The 19,866-nt window shown below is 36.2% G+C and overlaps 1 protein-coding gene across 4 annotated transcripts in view; it reads right to left on the minus strand.

The window, feature by feature from the left end:
- CWF19L2 (CWF19 like cell cycle control factor 2) overlaps positions 1–19,866 on the minus strand; it is a 147,894-nt gene that overhangs the window by 13,881 nt on the left and 114,147 nt on the right. For 2 of the 4 annotated variants that reach the window (XM_032167290.2, XM_032167291.2), the window contains exons 15-18: positions 14,455–14,610; positions 12,781–12,861; positions 7,870–7,971; positions 956–5,013 (exon numbers count right to left, since the gene is read on the minus strand). In XM_032167290.2, the coding sequence (XP_032023181.1) occupies positions 4,870–5,013; positions 7,870–7,971; positions 12,781–12,861; positions 14,455–14,610 (483 nt within the window). In that variant the 3' untranslated portion in view covers positions 956–4,869. Of the gene's footprint in view, positions 1–955; positions 5,014–7,869; positions 7,972–12,780; positions 12,862–14,454; positions 14,611–19,866 lie in introns of those variants that run through there. The other 2 variants (XR_009215545.1, XR_009215546.1) reach the window with 2 other exon arrangements.

Consider the following 19,866-nt stretch of genomic DNA (forward strand, 5'->3'; position numbering starts at 1 on the left):
ATGTAATGCTTTTCCTGTCTTAACCAAGCACTTATGCACTGTGACTGTAACTTTTGCAGTTTGAGGTGTGACAGCAAAACTAGCAAAAATTTATTTTTCCTTCTTCACAATTTCATAGACGATTTGTTCTTATAGATCTTAGCAATCTCGGCATATAATTTATTTTATTTCCTTACTAAGCCAAGAACTTTCACCTTTTCACTTAAAGGGGGCATTTTATAACTTCTCTTTGGCATATCTAAATTGCCAGCTCTTGAGCTTTGGGGCCACTATTAAAATAAGGGTTACTTAAACACAAGCACTGAAATACCACCACAATCAATCTGATAATGAAGATGACTACTGAGTGACTAACGGGCACATAGTGTAGACTACTGGATATATCTTTATTCCTATGTATGTTTTTTAGCTTTGTTCTGGAATTCAGTTAAGTGACTTGGAAACAGTTTGATCCTTTTGTCTCTTATATTTAAGGTTTGTCTGTCAAGACTACTAGATCAATACTCAGTCTCTGAAAAATGATTCTATATTACTCAGACAATTATTCTATACTACACACCACCACTACGTGTACTCTATCCAATTCCCAGTCAATCATGACATTTTCCATTCTAGCTTGTGGAAAATGTCACCTCTCACTCTTTTGGCGTAGGTCAATCTTGGCCTAGCCTCGAGTAGCTTCCTCAAGGCATGCACTAATCAGTGTACAGATGCTCAAAGGTGACCCTCTGCATACCTCTAGTGTTTTCTCTCTCTACAGCAATCCTTCCTCTAGTAATGTGTTTTTCTGACTTGGTCTATCTAGGCTCACAGCTCCATTTCCTCAACTTGGATAGTCAACAAGCTGTTTCCCAATCCTGGACTACAGCTTGGAAACTCTCTCAAAGCATTAAGAGAGGACAATTGTAGGACTCATCTCATTTGTTTCCCATCTCACAGGGATCATTGTGCCTTGTTGTATGATGTCCCATGTCTTGAAATAATTGTTTCATATATAGTTTGTTTGTTGGTTGTTTTAGGCAGCAAGGTAATCGGGCCACTATCTTGTCTGGAAGCGTAATACTTGAGCTACTTCTTATGAAAAAGAAAGGCTGACTCAGGGTTAAAACAAGAGCACAGAGGACAGAGCAAAGAGCCACAGAATCTTCTCATGAAGCAGGACAGATCACCTCATCAAGAAACTGGCAATACATGCTTAATTTTAAAATTTCTAGTGAACAGTGACTGCTATATTCCTCCTATTTTCTTACTTTTCCATCAATGTGCCTACTGCAGTTAATGTATCTCTTACTATTGTGTTTGGTGAGTATTTGTGTGGAGGGGGTGCAGATCTTATGTTCAAAAATCTTCAGAGAGAGTGGAAGCACATCTGAGTAGTTTTATCTCCATCTGGGTCTGATTCACATGAGACCTAAACCTCAAGCCTAAGCCTAATGACTGACTGGGATGAAACTTTCTTGAGAGGATCTGAATGTATTTTCATGTGGGAGAAATACAAATTTGTGGCCAGAGGGTAAATTGGTATTCATACTCCTTCTATCAAGAGGTAGAATTATGACCCCACTTCTTGAATATATGTGGGCTCTGTGACAACTATGACATACAGAAAATAATGATGCTGTGCCACTATCTGGGCCCAGGCCCCAAGATGGCACCTTCTACCTCTTAGGCCTTGGAACAGCCCTTTGGAATGGTTGTTCTGGGAGAAGCCAGAGCCATACAGCAAGTCCAACTACCATGAAATTGCTATATATGGAGAAAGTCATACCAGCCAGTCTCTAGCTGCTTCAGTCATTCTAGCCCAGGCACCAGACATGCGAGTGGAGGAACCATGTTGAATATTCTACACCAGCATATACCATATGGAGAACAGAGGACCTAGACATACAGCTTCAGTCATCTCCAGATGGGTTTAAACCACTCTAGCTGAGGCCCCAGACATCATGAAGCAGAGGCAAATCATCCAGCTGAGCCCTTATCAAATGCCCCACCTATAAAACACTAGATATAATAAAATGGCTATTACTATAAGCCACTAAGGCAGAGAGTTTTTATTCACTAATGTATCCCTTACACGCAGAACAGTGACTGGCATATTAAAGACACTGAAGTATTTGTTGTGAGCCAACTTAAAAATGGTATTTCTAGATCACATAGAAAGTGAGTACAGTGGATAAAAAATAAGGTTTGAAAGTAGGCATTTCAATATTTAGAGGTTGAACAGATGAAGAGGAACCAGCAAAGGAGACTGAGAGAATACAACTAGTAAGAAAGAAGAATAAATAAGAAACAGTGTTCTAGAATCAAAGTAAAGAAAGTGTTTCATAAAGCGGAGATGATCAAGTATGTCACGGATATGCTGATAGATAAAGATGAGCACTGAGCTTTAATTCTGGATTTGCTAGTGTGGAAAGTCACCGATGACTTTCACCTGAAGAGTTTAGTAGAATGATGAGGGTGAAGTCGAACTTCATCCTCACTGCACTGAGAACAGAATTAGAATGGAGGAAGAGAAAACAGACTTTAAAAAAATGAGTTTCCTGTCAACTGGAGAAAGGGCTAGAGGGGAGATGCAATGCCAAGATTTGCTGTTGATATATTATACAAATACTTTTGTATGCTAATAAGAATAATCCTGTAAAGAAGAGAAAAAAACAATAATATAGAGAGAAGAGGCAATTTAGTAGTTGAGAAGGGATAAAATCCAGTACATAAATGAGTGGATTGGCCCTAGATAAGAAAAACAAAAAAATTTATCTGGAATTAGGAAAAGAAAAAGTAGAGTTCACAGGTATACATGCAGGTATACTGACAAGACATGCTACAAATTTCCTTCTATTTGCTTCTATTTTCTCAGTAAAATAAGAAGCACGGTCATAATCTGGGAATGAAGAGAGGGGAGATGTGAAATAGTCCTTTAGCACTGTACTCAAATATACTTGGCACATACTCACTTGAGAACTTATCACATTGTGCTATAATTATTTATGTACATATCTTTTTCCACTAAATTATAAAATAATTTAAGGTAGAGAAGTACTTTTCATTTTTGCATTACCAGCACATAACACAGTGCTCTACAAACAAATGTTTGTTAATTTGCTGATTGAATAAATTAGTGTTATTGCTTCCTTTAAGATTTGGAAGCAAAGCCAAGAGTTTTAAAATAGCAATCGATAAAATACTGTCAAACATCTACTTGATATATATGCCTAAGTGTACGTTGCAAATATTCAAAAACTGAAAACATTGAACTTCAACTTATTTATGAAATTTTAAAAAACTACAGACAGAACACATACATTTTGCTTTTTAACATATTAAGGAAGCAATGAGATGCTAACATAAAACACAGAGACATGGATGAAGCTGGAAACCATCACTCGCAGCAAACTATCACAAGAATAATCCAGCAAACTATCACAAGAATAGAAAACCAAACACCGCATGTTCTCACTCATAAGTGGGAGTTGAACAATGAGAACACATGGACACAGGGAGGGGAACATCACACACCAGGGCCTGTCAGGGGGTGTGGGGGGCTAGGGGAGGGAGAGCATTAGGAGAAATACCTAATGTGGATGACCGGTTGATGGGTGCAGCAAACCACCATGTCACGTGCACACCTATATAACAAAACTGCACGTTCTGCACATGTACCCCAGAACTTAAAATATAATTTAAAAAAGAGAAAAAACAATGTGTAGAGTTATAAGTTACAGTGGAGTACACCTCACACTGAATCTAGGTATCCAACATTTCATACAAAAAGGTTCAGCTTCCAAAAAGCCAACAGCTGAAAAAAAAGTTACTACAACGATAATTTCCATTAAAAAAAAGAAAAGTAGGAGCACTCAAAACATAAAAACCCTATACTTACAAAATATGACTATGGTGTAAGTTGAGAACAAATAAAAATTTGTTCAACAGAATGTCCCATACTCTCATCCAGGCATGGTGGCTCACACCTGCAATCCCAGCACTTTGGGAAGCTGAAACAGGAAGATAGCTTGAGACTGGGAGTTCAAGGCTACAGTGAACTATGATTGGGCCACTGCACTCCAGCCTGGGTGACAAAGCCAGACTCTGTCTTAATAAATAAAAACAAAACAAAAAGATAAATAAATAAAAACTCTCATTACTTAATATTTTATGACAATCAGTGCAACTCAAAACCAATGATTTGGCTATAAATTTTAACTTTCATGCAAACCCCAAACAACCCTAAAATATGTTATTTGGAAGAATTACTTTTAGAACCACCAAAATTCAAAGATACTATTTAAAAATCCAGAAATAAAAACAAATTTGAATCATACATATTTTCAGTATCATTTAATTCTTTAATACTTTGGGGACATTTCTTTTTCCTTTAACAAAAAGAAGTGATACTATATACTGCTAGTAGAAAATTAAGAGCTTTTCTATAAAATCCTATGAAATTAAAATTAAATCAAGTCTTATTTTTAAAAATGCAAAAGAAGCCAGACAACAGACTTAACAACCATGAAGCAGACCCACTTCCCTCTGAACCAAGGATTTCCTACGCTTTCTAGATATCCCTTCAGAAAAGTCCTTCTCTAAATTAGCTGAACAATTCGGAATACCAAGAAGTAGGTAGAGAGCAGGAATGTGAGCAGATCATCGAATATATGTTTTTACTCCATGGTGACTAAAATGAAGTCCATAGATAGGAGCAGGTGAAGAAGAAAACAACACAATCTCCTGATGTACAGTTGCCACTAACCCAGAGCAGTCTGCTGCTGTGACTCTCTCTGCCTGTGACCTGAGGGTCAGTTGCTTCATTAGATGCAATGGAAATGAAACTGAACGGGATCTGAAGAGAAATTTTAAAATGGAAGGTACGCCTCAACAGTTTTTACTTTTGGTGAAGTCATATGGTTTCCACCACTGAGCAAACTGCAGTGCTTTTTTCCTCTGATCCTCAAAGCTTTCTCGGATGCCTTTCATCCAAAGTCTTGGTTCTATATCCAGCATCCCACCTATGATTTCCTTTTAAAGAAAGAGAAAAGCACAAACACAAGCATGTATAAATAATGAAAACAGAAATGAAACTATTTCTGTTTATTCTGCTATAAAATATAACAAGTAGTTCTCCATGACAATGTTCAAGCATAAATACTAGTTGAAGTTAAAAAAATATGTTTTCAATTAATTCTAACTAGGCAAACCGTGTGATTCTAAGAGTCCAAGTTAGGTGCATCTCCTATCAAGCAATTTGTCCATTTTGTTGCTTATTAGCACATCTACTAGATGGTAACAAAGGGAGGGAAAACAAGTGAAATTTAATTAATTTGATCTCTATTAGAGGTTCCAGTAAACAATTTTGCAAAAATGTTAATCAACTTCTAGCAATTATTAACTTTATTGCTCAACTGCGGTTGAATCCCAAGCTAATGTTCTCTCTCTGCTACCAAGTATATTTATAAATTAGTTTCTTCCACTATTAGCAGAAATCTTTTTTCAGGAAACAAAATCCTATTGTAATACTAGTTTAAGTGAACCTATTGATAGAATTAAAAATTATATTATCACTTTCATTTAAAAAATCACATTCTCAAGTCCCATGATAAATGGCTTTTTGGTTATCTGCTTATTATTCTTGATTTCCTTCACAATCCTCTTCCTGTGCTGTTAGCTATAGAAATAAATCAAATTTAGGCATGTGAGTATCCGTGTACAGAAAGACATGGTGGAGCCTCCTAATGCTTAAATGCTTAGAGGGAGGGCAGTATGGTAACAAAGCAAAAAACAAAAAACAAAACAACAACAAAAAAAAAACAGACTAAGGATCAAATTCTGCATAGTCGGTCTAGCTCCACTGGACTGTGTGGTGAGATCCTGCACAAACCACATAATCTTTCAGATGCAGGTTCTTCATCTTACTTAGGGACCTACTATGCAGAAGCAAATGCTGTATGTTGTAGGGGATACAGAGATTGTGAAGTGAAGACACACAGTTGTCTTCAGACAATAGAATCTGGAGCTGTGGTGGGACGAATAATAATCCAGCTATGCAGCAGACTGTCTCATAAAGTAGAAGGTAAGTGCCAAAGCAGACCATTTGTGGAGACTCAAAAAAAAAAAAAAATCTATTTGTTGGACAGACCAGGAGATGCTTCATGGAAAAGGGAATCTCCTGTCATCAGAGAAGGGAAATAAAGGGGTCAACAGAGATAGCAGAAAACAGAAATCAGGCAAATTGAGATTTAGTTCAAGAGTTTCTCAGCATTGGTCCAAATAAGCAATGTAGTTTAAGAAAGCCTAGCTTATAAAAGTTTACCTAAAATTGTCTATAAAATACCAAGTTTTGTCTTACATCTACCATATAAGCTGGACTCTTGTTCTGTTATCAAAGCAGCCGTTAATGGAAAGACTATCCCCATAATCTCTTCTTGCTCTCTGAACAACTGCTTCAGCAGCAGACTGCAAGGAGGTCTTGAGCCCACAGGCTATTTCTTAAAAAGCAAATTTTGAGGAAAATAGCTCAGTGACACAATGCTGACAGAGAAAATTTACTTTTAACTCCAAAACTGTATCATATAAACCAGAATACATGAATAATATGTGAAAAGAGGGCAATCTCCCAGTTTAATATATACAACTTCTAAAAAATGGATATTTTACTTCCTTTTTTCTAGGACCAAGTTTTTGTTTTGCTTTGTTTTTCTGTTTTTGTTTTTAATAAATCCAGCCACAGAGCTTTTGCTTATAAAGCTCTACTGTATAACAACAGGATTTTTCAGAACAGTGAAAAAACATTTCTTTCTAGTTAAAAAAAATTCTGAACACTTCTCAAACTTGTTTCTGTAATATGTTATAACAGCTCAAAGATGCATGTTACTTTGTTACGCTGGTTAACCCACTAAGGACAAGAGCATTAAAAAGTTTTGAATCAAACCTGTGGAGTTGAGATTCCTCTTGAGATATTTCTACTCATTGCAGAAGATGGTCCTCTGCAGGAGATGAAAGTGGGGAGCAGGGTGGAGAACAGGGAATCCCAAGCAGAGTTCACCAAGGCCCCTCTTTTTTAGAGGGCCTGGCTACATAGGGATAAATATGAATGGAAAGGCCTGATCTACACTAGATTAAAGGCTCACTTCTAGAGCAATCATTGCCCAGACTACTTTTGACTGTTTCAGTTGCTGCATTAACTTTATTCCAGTTCCTGACACTATTCTGTAGACTTTAATTTAAAGATTATACCCCACAGAATATAAGAAGGCAAACTGTGGTAGTGAATCAAAAGATCTGTATGCTAATATCTACCCAGAAACTATCAGCGTAAAATGAGTCATGTGTTCTTCTTGGACTACGCCTTGCTTAATTATAAATGAAGATGAGAAAATTTGTTCTCTAGTTCAACCATGACTACATGTACTCCTAGTTCTGTCACTTATTAGCGCATTACCCTGGGCAAGTTACCTAATCTCTCTGTAGCTCAGTTTCTGCATCTGTAAAATGAAATTTATAATAATATCCACACAATAGGATTATTGTGAGCATTAAATGAATGCTTAGAACAGTAGCTGGCACACTGTAAGCCCTTAATAAGTTTTAACAATTATCATCATTCTCAACGCAAGCCTGGCTTCCTCCAAAAACAACCATTATAGTAATTGTTGACACTGTCAAGAAATGTTTGGTTCCAAAGTAACATTCCTGGCTCTGTTATATGCATTCCAGGATATTTTTATTAATAGTTGCTAGGTATTCTCTCTCTAAAAACTGGGTGGAGCAGTACTCACCAACTTCTTTGTATATTGTGCGCAAAGTTTTTATTTCCTTTCAAAAGAAAAATGTTACCAAATTGCTAACTCTGGGATTTTATCAAATTTGTGAGCCTACCTTTCCAAAGTAATGAGGGAATTTGTGCTGATCTTCAATGACATGGGCAAACCCTCCGTGAAGGCCAAAATCCACAGAGAAGTAAGGTAACCCTCTGGGTACCTAAATAAACAGACAAATCACAAATGGAATGCAGTATGAAACCAGAAAGTTATGTTTAATCCCTCCCCTCTTCTCTGGAAGGACAGTAATCTTAAGCACTCCTCAAGACAAATGTACAAAATGAATTTCCAATTCTAGAGATATTTAAAGAATGACCTAACTTTCTGAGTAAAATATCTCATTTTGGTAGCCTTTCAGCCAGATAGTTCATCATTATCTATGAATTATAATCAAAACCAACTATTTTGCTGTCCTTGGGGAAAACCAAGGGGGAAAATTATACTTTTTAAAAATGCAAATGCAGAATAATTTCCCTTAGACTACACAAATAGAGAATAAGTATATGCCTTCTTGTATTCTACTCACAATGCAGAACAGCAAGAGGGACCTGGCACATACTTAGAGCTCTCCTTGAATCTTTACAGTTATATATTTATCAAAGATAAATTATACAAAAACAATCAAAATTTTTTATGAGCTGGTGAAGTGGATACAGCAACACTTAGTTTACCAGTCTTATTTCAAAATATCTCCAGGATTAAATCACTACTGTCTTTTTCTCTCCCTTCCTTACTCCTTCCTTCCCTCCCTCTCTCTTTCTCCCTACACACACACACACACACACACACACACACACACACTTTAAACTATTTCATGACTAGGAAAAGCCATAAATTCTTGTTTTCTCTATCAATTAAGTAGATTTTGTGTCCTTGCAAGTTTTGCTTCAAAGCTCAAACTCTGCCACTAGAAATTATCCAAGTGGGTCAATTTATAGCAACATTTCTCCTCTCTAATTCCCTCATACAGTCTGTACTTACTTATTTCGGCACTGAATCACATGGTCCTACTTAACTACACAAATTGTGTATTGTGTCCTTTTTAAAAAGGCAAAATGTGGAAGGGCACAGTATGGTACAGTGGAGAGTGGTCACCTTGAAATATTACAAGGCAACTAAAACTAGGGCTTATAAAAAGTTTTTCATGTTATTTAAAAAGCACATGTAAAAATCTGTTCATGAAATAGTATATAACATTAAATACAGAGAAATGGGTTAACATTTGTGGCTTTTTCTATATTTCCACATTTTTAAATATAATAATCATGTTATGACTTGACTATTAGGAAAAAACAAAGTAAAAGAGACAGTCAAGGCTCCAACTGCAACTCTGATTCTTATAAGTGTGTTACCTCAGACAAGTTAATTAACATCTCTGAGTCTCATGAGAAACATGAAGAAATGCCCTAGTCCTCAATTTGCCATGAATATACTGCCCTAGGTGACAAAAGGGACTTTGCAGATATTATTAAGGATCTTGAAATGAGGGGATTTTCCTGGGTTATCCAGATAGGCCCAATGTAATCATAAGGACACTAATAAGAGAGATGGGAAGGTCAGAGTCAGAGAAAGATGGAAGATACTAACTACACTCTTGGCTTTGAAGATGAAGGAAGGGGCCATAAGCCATGAATGCAGGTGGCTTCTAACAGCTAGAAAAGGCAAAGGAATGGATTCTTTCTAGGGCCTCCAGAAGGAATGCAGGCCTGCTGACACCTTGATTTTAGCTGAAAGAAACCCACTTTGTACTTGCGATCACCAGATTTTTAAGATAAATCTATGGCGTTTTAGGCCAACATGTTTGTGGTAATTTCTTACAGCAGCAATAGGAAACCAATATACATGCCAAGGCTCAACAACCTATGGCATATTTGCCCAGATGGCACAATGAACACACTACTACTTTCACACAAAGGCAACTGCTGTCACAAGCTTCTCTATTCTCTCCCTGCAGGCTGCAAAAGGTACAACCTGCTGCTTGCTAGAAGAGTTGTTAGCAGGCCTTGCAAAGGCTCTAGTATCAAAGTGTATGTACATTTAGCACTTTCTTTCTTCTGCACTGACCAGTCAGAGGAAATGCATTTGGAACTCTGGCACCACTCTTTGAAGGCACTGACAGACTTAAAGCAAAACTTTTTATTTATGGTAGAAAAATAGAAGTATTTGGATTTTTCACTTTTATTCCAGATGTTACTCCTGACTTCTTTTAAGTATCCTTGAGTTTGAAGGGCTCTGGTAAACCCACATTTTCGTGAGAAGTGCTTTCCTTAGTTTACAACGTCAATTTCGAAATGTTGGATGTTTTTTCAATTTAGTTATCACAAAATTAAACTTAAAATACCATTTTTTAAAGTTCAGAAAGAATTCTCATGCAATCTCACTAAAACAGCCTTGTGAAAAATGACTGCTTTTCTCAATAGTTACTTATTATCATGCAATTCATCTGCATTGAACACTCAGATCTGTTTTTCCTGTTTATTTCCATGAACCTCACATTACACTAAAAAGAAAGCAAATGGGCCAAAGAAAATGAACAAAATGGGCGGATAAAGAGAAGCTTACCTTCATACAGCAAAGAAAAACATAAATTTGTAAAAATCAGAATGGATTACATACACGTGAATCTCTATTATAAGCCAAGAATTTACACAGTGAAAAAAAACCACCCCACCCTCAAGGATGCAGGCAAAATATTTCATGAATTATTAAGGACATAAAGTTTTTAAAAGAAGTATAATAAGGTTCTTCCAGAAGTAATAATAGTGTTAAAATAACTCACTATTGTTCACTTCATGTTCAAAAATACTTTTATTAATTTTTGAAAAGATAAAGGAAAGTTTATTAACTAAAAAGTGACCTCCTTTGGAATTATTCTTACGTACTCTTCTCATTCTCACTTCCATCTACATAATTATAAAATCTTAAAGCTAAAAGGGGCTGGGCACAGAGGCTCACACCTGTATTCCCAGCACTTCGGGAGTCGGAGGCGGGCAGATCACGAGGTCAGGAGTTCAAGACCAGCCTGACCAACATGGTGAAACCCTGTCTCCACAAAATACAAAAATTAGCCAGGAATGGTGGCGCGCACCTGTACTCCCAGCTACTCAGGAGGCAGAGGCAGGAAAATCGCTTGAACCTGGGAGGTGGAGTGGTCGTCACTGGGCGACAGAGCTAGACTCTGTCTAAAAAAAAAAAGCGGTAAAAGGGATCTCAAGAGGTCATCTGGCTCATCCTTCATTGACTGTAACCCTCAGCTAGTCTCACATAATACTATGTGATGTCTTAATAAAGGCAATTGCTGCTATCTTTGAAATGCTTTAAAGTTGAATGTACAACTGCCATTTTTACAGTATCTGTGTTTCTTGTTTCATAATGTTAAGTTAAAATATTAAGACCTCCTGGCTACTTAATTCAGGCACTCATTGAGCTTTTAAAAAAGAAACAAATAATAAGGTACTAGATAGTTCACCAGTAAGAAAATGTATATACAGTATAGAAAATGGGGACTAATACATCAAATTTTTTTTCTCCTTTGAAATATTTTCAACTGTCATTAAAATTGTGTTGTGAAAGAATACTTAACAGCATGTGAAATTATAACATGAGAAGTGAAAAACGTAGCACAAAAGATGTATGTACATTAAATGCCTTTTTCTATAGGTACATAAAGGAGAGAAGTAAACAGTACATTTAGAGTTTTTGTTTTGTTCTGCTTTGTTTTGCTCTGCTGGCCCAATTCACCAGCAGAGAAGAGAAAATGATTTTAGATAATGTTTTACCTCTAAAATAAAACTATGTATCTTGAATAATGTAATAAAATGGAATCTTTTGACTGGAATATAGTAAGTGTAATAAGGAATCCTATTAGTTATGTGACATGTAACAGGAGTCTGGCTTTCCAAAAGAAGAAATGGGGGAGAAGTATTCCAGTGACACCTACTAGAATAGGGACTGGCAAACTTTTTCTGAAAAGGACCACATAATAAAATATTTTAGGCTTTGCAGGTCATACGTTCTCTGTAGGAACTACTCAAATCTGCCCTTGTACCATGAAAGCAGCCATAAGCAATACATAAGCAAATGAGTGTGGCTGTGTTCCAATAAAAGGGCATTTACACAAACAGGCAGAAGACTGGGTATAGCGTGCAGGGCTTGAGTTGCCAACCCCAGCACTAGACTATAAGCTCCATCAAGTCTGGAATCTTTCTGTTTTGTTCCACTGTGTACCAAAAGCATCTTCAACAATGCCTGGTAAATATCAGGCACACAATAAATATTTGTAGAATAAACTACTTTTCGAATAGAAAAACAAAAAGGAACCACACTTCTATTAAATCTCTATTCCATTCCATTTAATTTGTATTTCTAGAAAAGAGAAAAAATAATTACCAGACGTGCTCAACTTATGTGTAACTTGTACATAAAAGCTGATCTACAAATAAAGATTAAACTATGAGGTACGATTAGGCAAGTCTCCAAAAGATCCCACAATCTAACTCAGCTACTATTTTATAGTTTTATAGGAACATAATAGTGAACCTTTGTATGAGAAAAAGAAAATGAGTTCCAAATTCAAAATAGAACATCTAGGAAAATTTTTCTCTCAGTATAACTGCAGAACAATATATTTCAAGAAGGCTCTTCTCACCATTTGTCCCACAGGGGCTGAGAAGCTCGCCACAGGAGTTCTCACGGCAGATTCTAATAGCTGCCATAGCCAGTTATAGGGACTACAGTGGCAGAAGGCCAAAGGTCAGGAAGAAATACTCATGTGAACAAATAAAAACCCTCTACAAACAAATAAGCATTTTCTAAACCAGGTAGGATAAAAATAACTTCATTTGTGGAATTAGTAATTTCACCTTCAGTCACTCAACCAAATGGTCCCTTTCTCAACTAAGACGTGGAAATTAATAAAGATCCTGAGCACTAGGGTAATTTCTTTTACCAGGAAAAAATTGATACTTACAGACTTTCTGATATCTTTTGAAGAGAGATCTATCAACTTCTTGTTCATGGACCACTCTTCATCAGATTCCATTATGGCTTTCTAAGAAATATCCATTTGTTAAGTGAAAAAAGAACATGTAAGTAAATAAAAAGAGACAGCTTATAACAAGTAATATAGCAAATTAATTATGGGGTACATTATACATAGTAGGCCATTATTCTGAACTGATTAAGGCTTTAATTTTAGTTATTTAAAATACGAACTTCTTAAATTTTTGAAATCCTACCACTAGCCAAAGATAATATTCTTTTACTCATTCTTAACTGTTGTACTAACTTGAGCTCAACTTTACATGGCAATCCTTAATAAGACCAATCAATTTAATATGAAACATCATTTGTGATCATAAAGTTCCATTTATAGCACTGCATTCATAGAGATTACTAAATAAATTCATTTAGTTTTACTGCTCTTCTTCCCAAAGGCAACAGAGTAATTTACATGCTTTCTGGCAACCAAGGACTTGAACTATTTCTGCTCATAAAATGAAGAAGTAAAAATACAGGAAAAAAAATGTGCTCTAGAAAATAAAACCTATTTTTTAAAAGTGCAAGAAGCATAAGTCTATTTCAAGCAGATAGCAACTTAACTTTGATTGCATGCAACTCAATGCTTTTATTTATCCCTCACACACTTTATGTTTTTGATGTCAGAATTTATATAACTATAATTTGTCAATTTGTAATTAAAAAATAAGAATTTTTTAAAATGCAGGGAGAAAATACATAGAAATGGAGTAAGACTTCCTATGCTAAGCAATGTAACTACTATTTATAGTAAAGAAATATTTAAAAGAAAAGCCAGAGTGATAAATATAAAATAACCTCATGTTTTTACAGTATTGTTATTAATGAAGCAAATTTTAAAGATAAAATAATATTCAAATAAGTTCTATTTAAATAGAACAGATATAGTGCTATTACCTATTTAAAAGGTACCAATTGCTTGGCTTGACACTGTAATATAGTACATTCAATATAAAAGCATCTTCAATGATCACATAAAAGGTTTAGTGTAGGCCAGGTGTGGTGGCTCACCCCTGTAATTCCAGCACTTTGGGAGGCTGAGACGGGCAGATCACAAAGTCAAGAGATCGAGACCATCCTGGCCAACATGGTGAAACCCCATCTCTACTAAAAATACAAAAATTAGCTGGGCGTAGTGGTGTGTGCCTGTGGTCCCAACTACTCAGGAGGCTGAAGCAGGAGAATTGCTTGAACCCGGGAGGCAGAAGTTGCAGTGAGCCAAGATCAGGCTCTGTCGCCCAGGCTGGAGTGCAGTGGTACGATCACAGCTTACTGCAACCTCTGCCTCCTGGGTTGAAGTGATTCTCCTGCCTCAACCTCCTGAGTAGCTGGGACTACAGGCACCCACCACCATGCCCAGTATTTTTGTATTTTTAGTGAAGATGGGGTTTTACCATGTTGGTCAGGCTGGTCTTGAACTCCTGACCTCAGATGATCTGCCCACCTTGGCCTCCCAAGTGAGGCACTGTGTCCGGCCTATTTCATTTCTTTATATAAATTTTGATGTAAGTATATAGGAGAAAAATACGTTAATAAAGACAACAATATTTGTAAAATAGCACTATAGCAAAAAATAAGTGTATATGCAAAGACTACTCATAAATACCTTAAAATAGATGGGAGCCATGTCACCCACTTCCTTGGGGAGAGGAATACATTCATAAACCATGTGATACTGTTTCTTCATGCTCATATTAGTTTCCAAAAAAATGCAATCTAATCCTTTATCTTCAAACATCTTTACCAATGATTTTCTGAACATCTAAAAAAAAAAAAAAAAGAACTAGGTAAAGAAAACACTTAAAGGAGATTCAAAATCAAGCATTTTCAAGATATTTGAAATATGAAAACTTTAATAAAAAAAGTACAAATCCCTTTAAAATGAAAAATAAAATAAATAGTAATATCTGAACTCTGCAATGTTATAGTTACTTTACTTTCTAAATCTACTATATAATTTCATATATTTAAGCAAGAATTTTTAAAAAACTGAAACTCACTATGTATATATTACAAATAGTTTCAGTAAAATTAGAGAAAGAAGTGATAAAAATCAAATTTAGGTGGTAAAATATGCAGAACTGACAGAACAATCACAGGAAAATATCCATAAGCCACAAGAGATACTCTGAGCAGATGGGCATCCTTAAACTCAGAAATACATGAGAATTCACTTCCAATTGTTTTCCTATGCTTATAGCATCTGCATTTGTTGGTTCCCTATGTCTGCTGACCCATCACTAACAATCTTGAATATTCAGGTAGTCCTCTATTTTCACATATAATGCAGTCCTATAAAGTATATGAAAGCCAAATACACTAAAGTTGAAAAGTAATAGGGTTTTCTCTTCCCAAGGAACTAAGTATTATTATACAACTATATACAACTATACACACACATATAATCAGTTGTGGGGCTGTGTGTTTTGTGTGTGTGTGTGTGTGTGTGTGTGTGTATTTCACACTCCTAGGCCTAAGGGACAGCTGTTTGTAGAGGGTGATTGAATGGAGCTGAGTGGTCCAGGATGTCTGCATGCATTCACATGACACCCCTTGTAGTACAGGATGGACAGGGATTGAAAGAAAGAGGAGCAGGCTGAAGGCTGGATGCCAGAGCCCAGCTCTGTCCACATCACCATGTCTTACTGTGAACCCCTCAAGCTGTCTAAGAATTCTGGATGAGCGCGGTGGCTCATGCCTGTAATCCCAGCACTTTGAGAGGCCGAGGTGGGTAGGTCACCTGAGATCAGGAGTTCAAGATCAAGTTGTCTAAGAATTCTAAACTAAAGTTGGCCTTGTAAGAGGTTATGAAAGTATATTTAAGTAGGAAGATAAAATGTATTTTATTTAAATTTGTCAGCTTGATTTATAACTTTTTAATATTTTATTTAAACATTTTGTTTTGAGGTAATTACAGATCACATGTAGTTATAAGAAATAATACAGAGAGATCCCATGTACGCTTTACTCAGTTTCGCCAAAGGTAACATCTTATAAAACTATACTATAATATCACAACCAGGATATTGACATTGATATAGTCAACACTGAGAGCAATTCCAACACCGTCCATAAAGATCTTTTCTGTTACCCTTTTACTTTCTCTTCTTCTTTTATTTTTAGAGATGTGGTTATGCTATGTTGCCTAGGCTGAAGTACCAGTGGCTATTCACAGGTGCGATCATAGCACACTACAACCTCGTACTCAGGCTCAAGCAGTCCTCCCCCATTAGCCACCTGAGTAGCTGGGACTAAAGGTGCACACCACCATGGCCGGCTCCTGTTACCCTTTTACAGTCACAGTCATTCCACACCCTACCCAGTCCTCATTCCCCCTTCTTCCACCTTCACCCTTAATGTGTTTCTGATTTCTTTAATTCTGACATTTCAAAAATGTTACATAAATGGAACCATGTAATCTTTTGAGGTAGGCTTTTTTCTTTTTTTTCTTCAACTGTTACTTTCAGTTCTAGGATACATGTGCAAGATGTGCATGTTTGTTACACAGGTAAACGTGTGCCATGGTGGTTTGCTGCACAGATCATCCCATTACCTAGGTATTAAGCCTAGCAACCATCAGCTATTCTTCCTGATGCTCTCCCTCCTCCCACCTCCCACCCACCAACAGGCTCCAGTGTGTGCTGTTCCCCACCACGTGTCCAGGTGTTCTCATTATTTAGCTCCCATTTATAAGAAAGGACACGTGGTGTGTGGTTTTCTGTTGTGGCATTAGCATGCTGAGGATAATGGCTTCCAACTCCATCCATGTCCCTGCAAAAGACATGATCTCATTCCTTTTTATGGCTGCATAGTATTCCATGGTGTATATGTACCACATTTTTTTATCCAGTCTATCATTGATGGGCATTTAGGTTGATTCCATGTGTTTGCTATTGTGAATAGTGCTGCAACGAACATATGTGTGCATGTATCTTTATAATAGAATGAATTATATTCCTTTGGGTATATACCCAGTAATGGAATTGCTGGGTCAAATGGTATGCCTCTAGGTCTTTGAGGAATTGCCACACTGTTTTCCACAACAGTTGAACAAATTTACACTCCCACAGTGTATAGGCATTCCATTCTCTCTACAACCTCTCCAGCATCTGTTGTTTTTTGACTTTTTAATAGTAGCCATTAGGCTTTTTCAATCAGAATATTCTCTGGAGATCCACCCAGGTTGTTTCATGTATCAACAATTCATTCTTTTTCATTGCTGAGAGTATTCCTGATATGGATGTACCCACTATGTTTAACCATTCACCTTTACAGAATATCTAGGGTGTTTCCAGTTTTTAGTTATTACAAATAAAGCTGCCATGAACATTTGTGCACAGGTTTTTGGGGAAATATAACTCCATTTCTCTGGAATAAGTGCCAAGAAGTGCAAGAGTTGAGTCCTATGATAGTTGCATATTTCAAATTTTTAAAAACTGCCAAATGTTTTCCAAAGTGGTCATCCTATTTTACATTTCTACCAATAACAGAAGAGCAATTCTGTTTCTCCGTATCCTGGCCAGCATCTGGGGTTGTCAATGTGTTTTACTTGACATTTTGATAGGTCTAATTTATCACTGTGATTTTAATTTGCATTTTCCTAATAGCCAGATATTAAATATTTTTATATGCTTATTTGCCATCTATTAATATAGATCCTCTTCAGCAAAATGTTTCTTCATGTCATTTATCCTTTTTTTTTTTTTTTTTTTGAGATGGAGTCTCACTCTGTCACCCAGGCTGGAGTGCAGTGGTGCAATCTCAACTCACTGCAGACTCTGCCTCCCAGGTTCAGGTGATTCTCCCGCCTTGGCCCCCACAATGGCTGGGATTACAGGCATGCACTACCACATTCGGCTGATTTTTGTATTTTTAGTAGAGTCAAGGTTTCACCATGTTGGCCAAGCTGGTCTCAAACTGCTGACCTGAGGTGATCCACCTGCCTCAGCCTCCCAAAGTGCTGGGATTACAGGCGTGAGGCACCACGCTCAGCCAATTTTCTAATTGGATTGTTTGTTTTTACTGTTTTGACATTCTAGATAAAAAAATATTCTTTATATATTCTAGATACAAATCCATTGCCAGGTATGTGGTTTGCAAATATTCTCTCCTGGTCTATAATTTGTCTTTTCATCTTTATATCAGAGTCTTTTGCAGAATGAAAGTTTTTAATTTGACAAAGCTCAATTTATCAATTTTTGTTTCCATGGATTATACTTTTGGTGTCAAGTCAAAGAACTCTGTGTATCCAAGATCTTGACAATTTTATCTTGTTTTTCTCCCAAAAGTTTCATAGTTTTGCAACTTACATTGGAGTGCTGTGCTCCACTTTACAATGGAGGGCTGTGTTCCGTTTTGAGTTAATATTTATATAAGGTATGAGGTTTAAGCTGATACACAGTTTTTTGCTATGCATGTCCAATTGCTCCAGCACCATTCACTGAAAAGGCTATCCCTTTTCCACTGAATTGCTTTTGCACCTTTGTCAAATTCAGTTGAGAATATGTGGTTGTGTCTATTTCTGGGTTGTCTATTTGGTTTAATTAATCTATATGTTTATCCCTCCACCAATATCACATAGTCTTGAATTACTGTAGATACGTAATAATCTTGCTTATTATATATCTCCAGTAATCTGGTAAGGCTGATTCTTGCAACTTTATTCTTCTTGTTCAAAACTATTTTCACTATTTTGGTTCCTTTGCCTTTCCATCCAAAGTTTAGAATAATTCTATCTATACCTACAAAAAAATCTTGTTGGGATTTTGATAAAAATTGCGTTAAACTAGTGTATTAATTTGAGGAAGACTGTCATCTTTACTATGTTGACTCTCTTAATCCATAAACATGGTATATCTACATTTATTTTATTTTTGAAATTTCTCTTATCAGTGTTTTGTAGTTTTTAGCATACAAAATATGGACATGTTTTGTTAGATTTATACCTTAGTCCATCCTCAGTATTTGTGGATTCCATATTTACAAATTTGTCTTCCAAATCAATTCTCATGGCATTTTTGAGATGTTTTCACAGACAACTGCAGAGTGGTGAAAAAGTTGAGTCATCTGACATACACCTTCCCAACCAAAGTAGAACAAAGCAATGGTCTGCCCTGTTTCAGTTCTCAATGTAAACAAGTGTGCTTTTCAGGGTCTATTCAGTGCCACATTTCCACATATTTGTGCTTTTTGTTTTTGATTTCCCTGTTCAAACTGGACCCTAAGCACATTACTGAAGTGCCATCTGGTGTTCCTTAGCACAACACTGTGATGCGATGTGCCTTATGGAGAGAATAAGCTTTAGATAAGCTTCCTTCAGGCAGTCTTTAATCTTTGATTCTGAGGGTTTTTATCATAAATGAGTACGAATTTCATCAAATGCTTTTTCTTCATTGATTGATACGAACATGGTGGATTATAATGATTTATTATCTAATATTGAGCCAGTCTTGCATACTTGGTATAAGCCCCACTTGGACATAGTGTGTTATTGTTTTTATGTATTAGCAAATTCTATTTGCTAATATTTTGTTAATAATTTTTACACCTCTATTCACAAAGGATATTGAGTTGTAGTTACTTTATTTAACTGTCTTGTGGTATGAGGATAACACTAACTTATGGTATCAGCATAACAAAAACTCCCAATACGAATGAATTGGAAAGTGTTCTTTCCTCAAGAGATTATATAAAATTGGTGTCAATTCTTTAAAAGTTTCATAAAATTCTCCAATGAAACCATCTGGGTTTAGAGATTTAATTTTTTAGAAGTTTTACATTATGAAGTCTACTTCCTTGGAACCGGTCCATTACATCCAGAGTTGTTCATATTATTCCCTTATTATCTTTTTGATGACTGTAAAATCTATACTAATACTGTTTTATTTCTGATATTGGTAACTTGTTTTTTCACATTTTTTTTCCTTTGTTGGTCTTGCTGGAAGTTTATTAATTTATCTTTTTTAAAACCCCAACTTTTGTTTCATTGATTTTCTCTATGATTTTTCTATTTTCAATT

The sequence above is a fragment of the Hylobates moloch genome, unplaced genomic scaffold, assembly GCF_009828535.3.
Source record: "Hylobates moloch isolate HMO894 unplaced genomic scaffold, HMol_V3 SCAFFOLD_11, whole genome shotgun sequence".
Classification (NCBI taxonomy): domain Eukaryota; kingdom Metazoa; phylum Chordata; class Mammalia; order Primates; family Hylobatidae; genus Hylobates; species Hylobates moloch.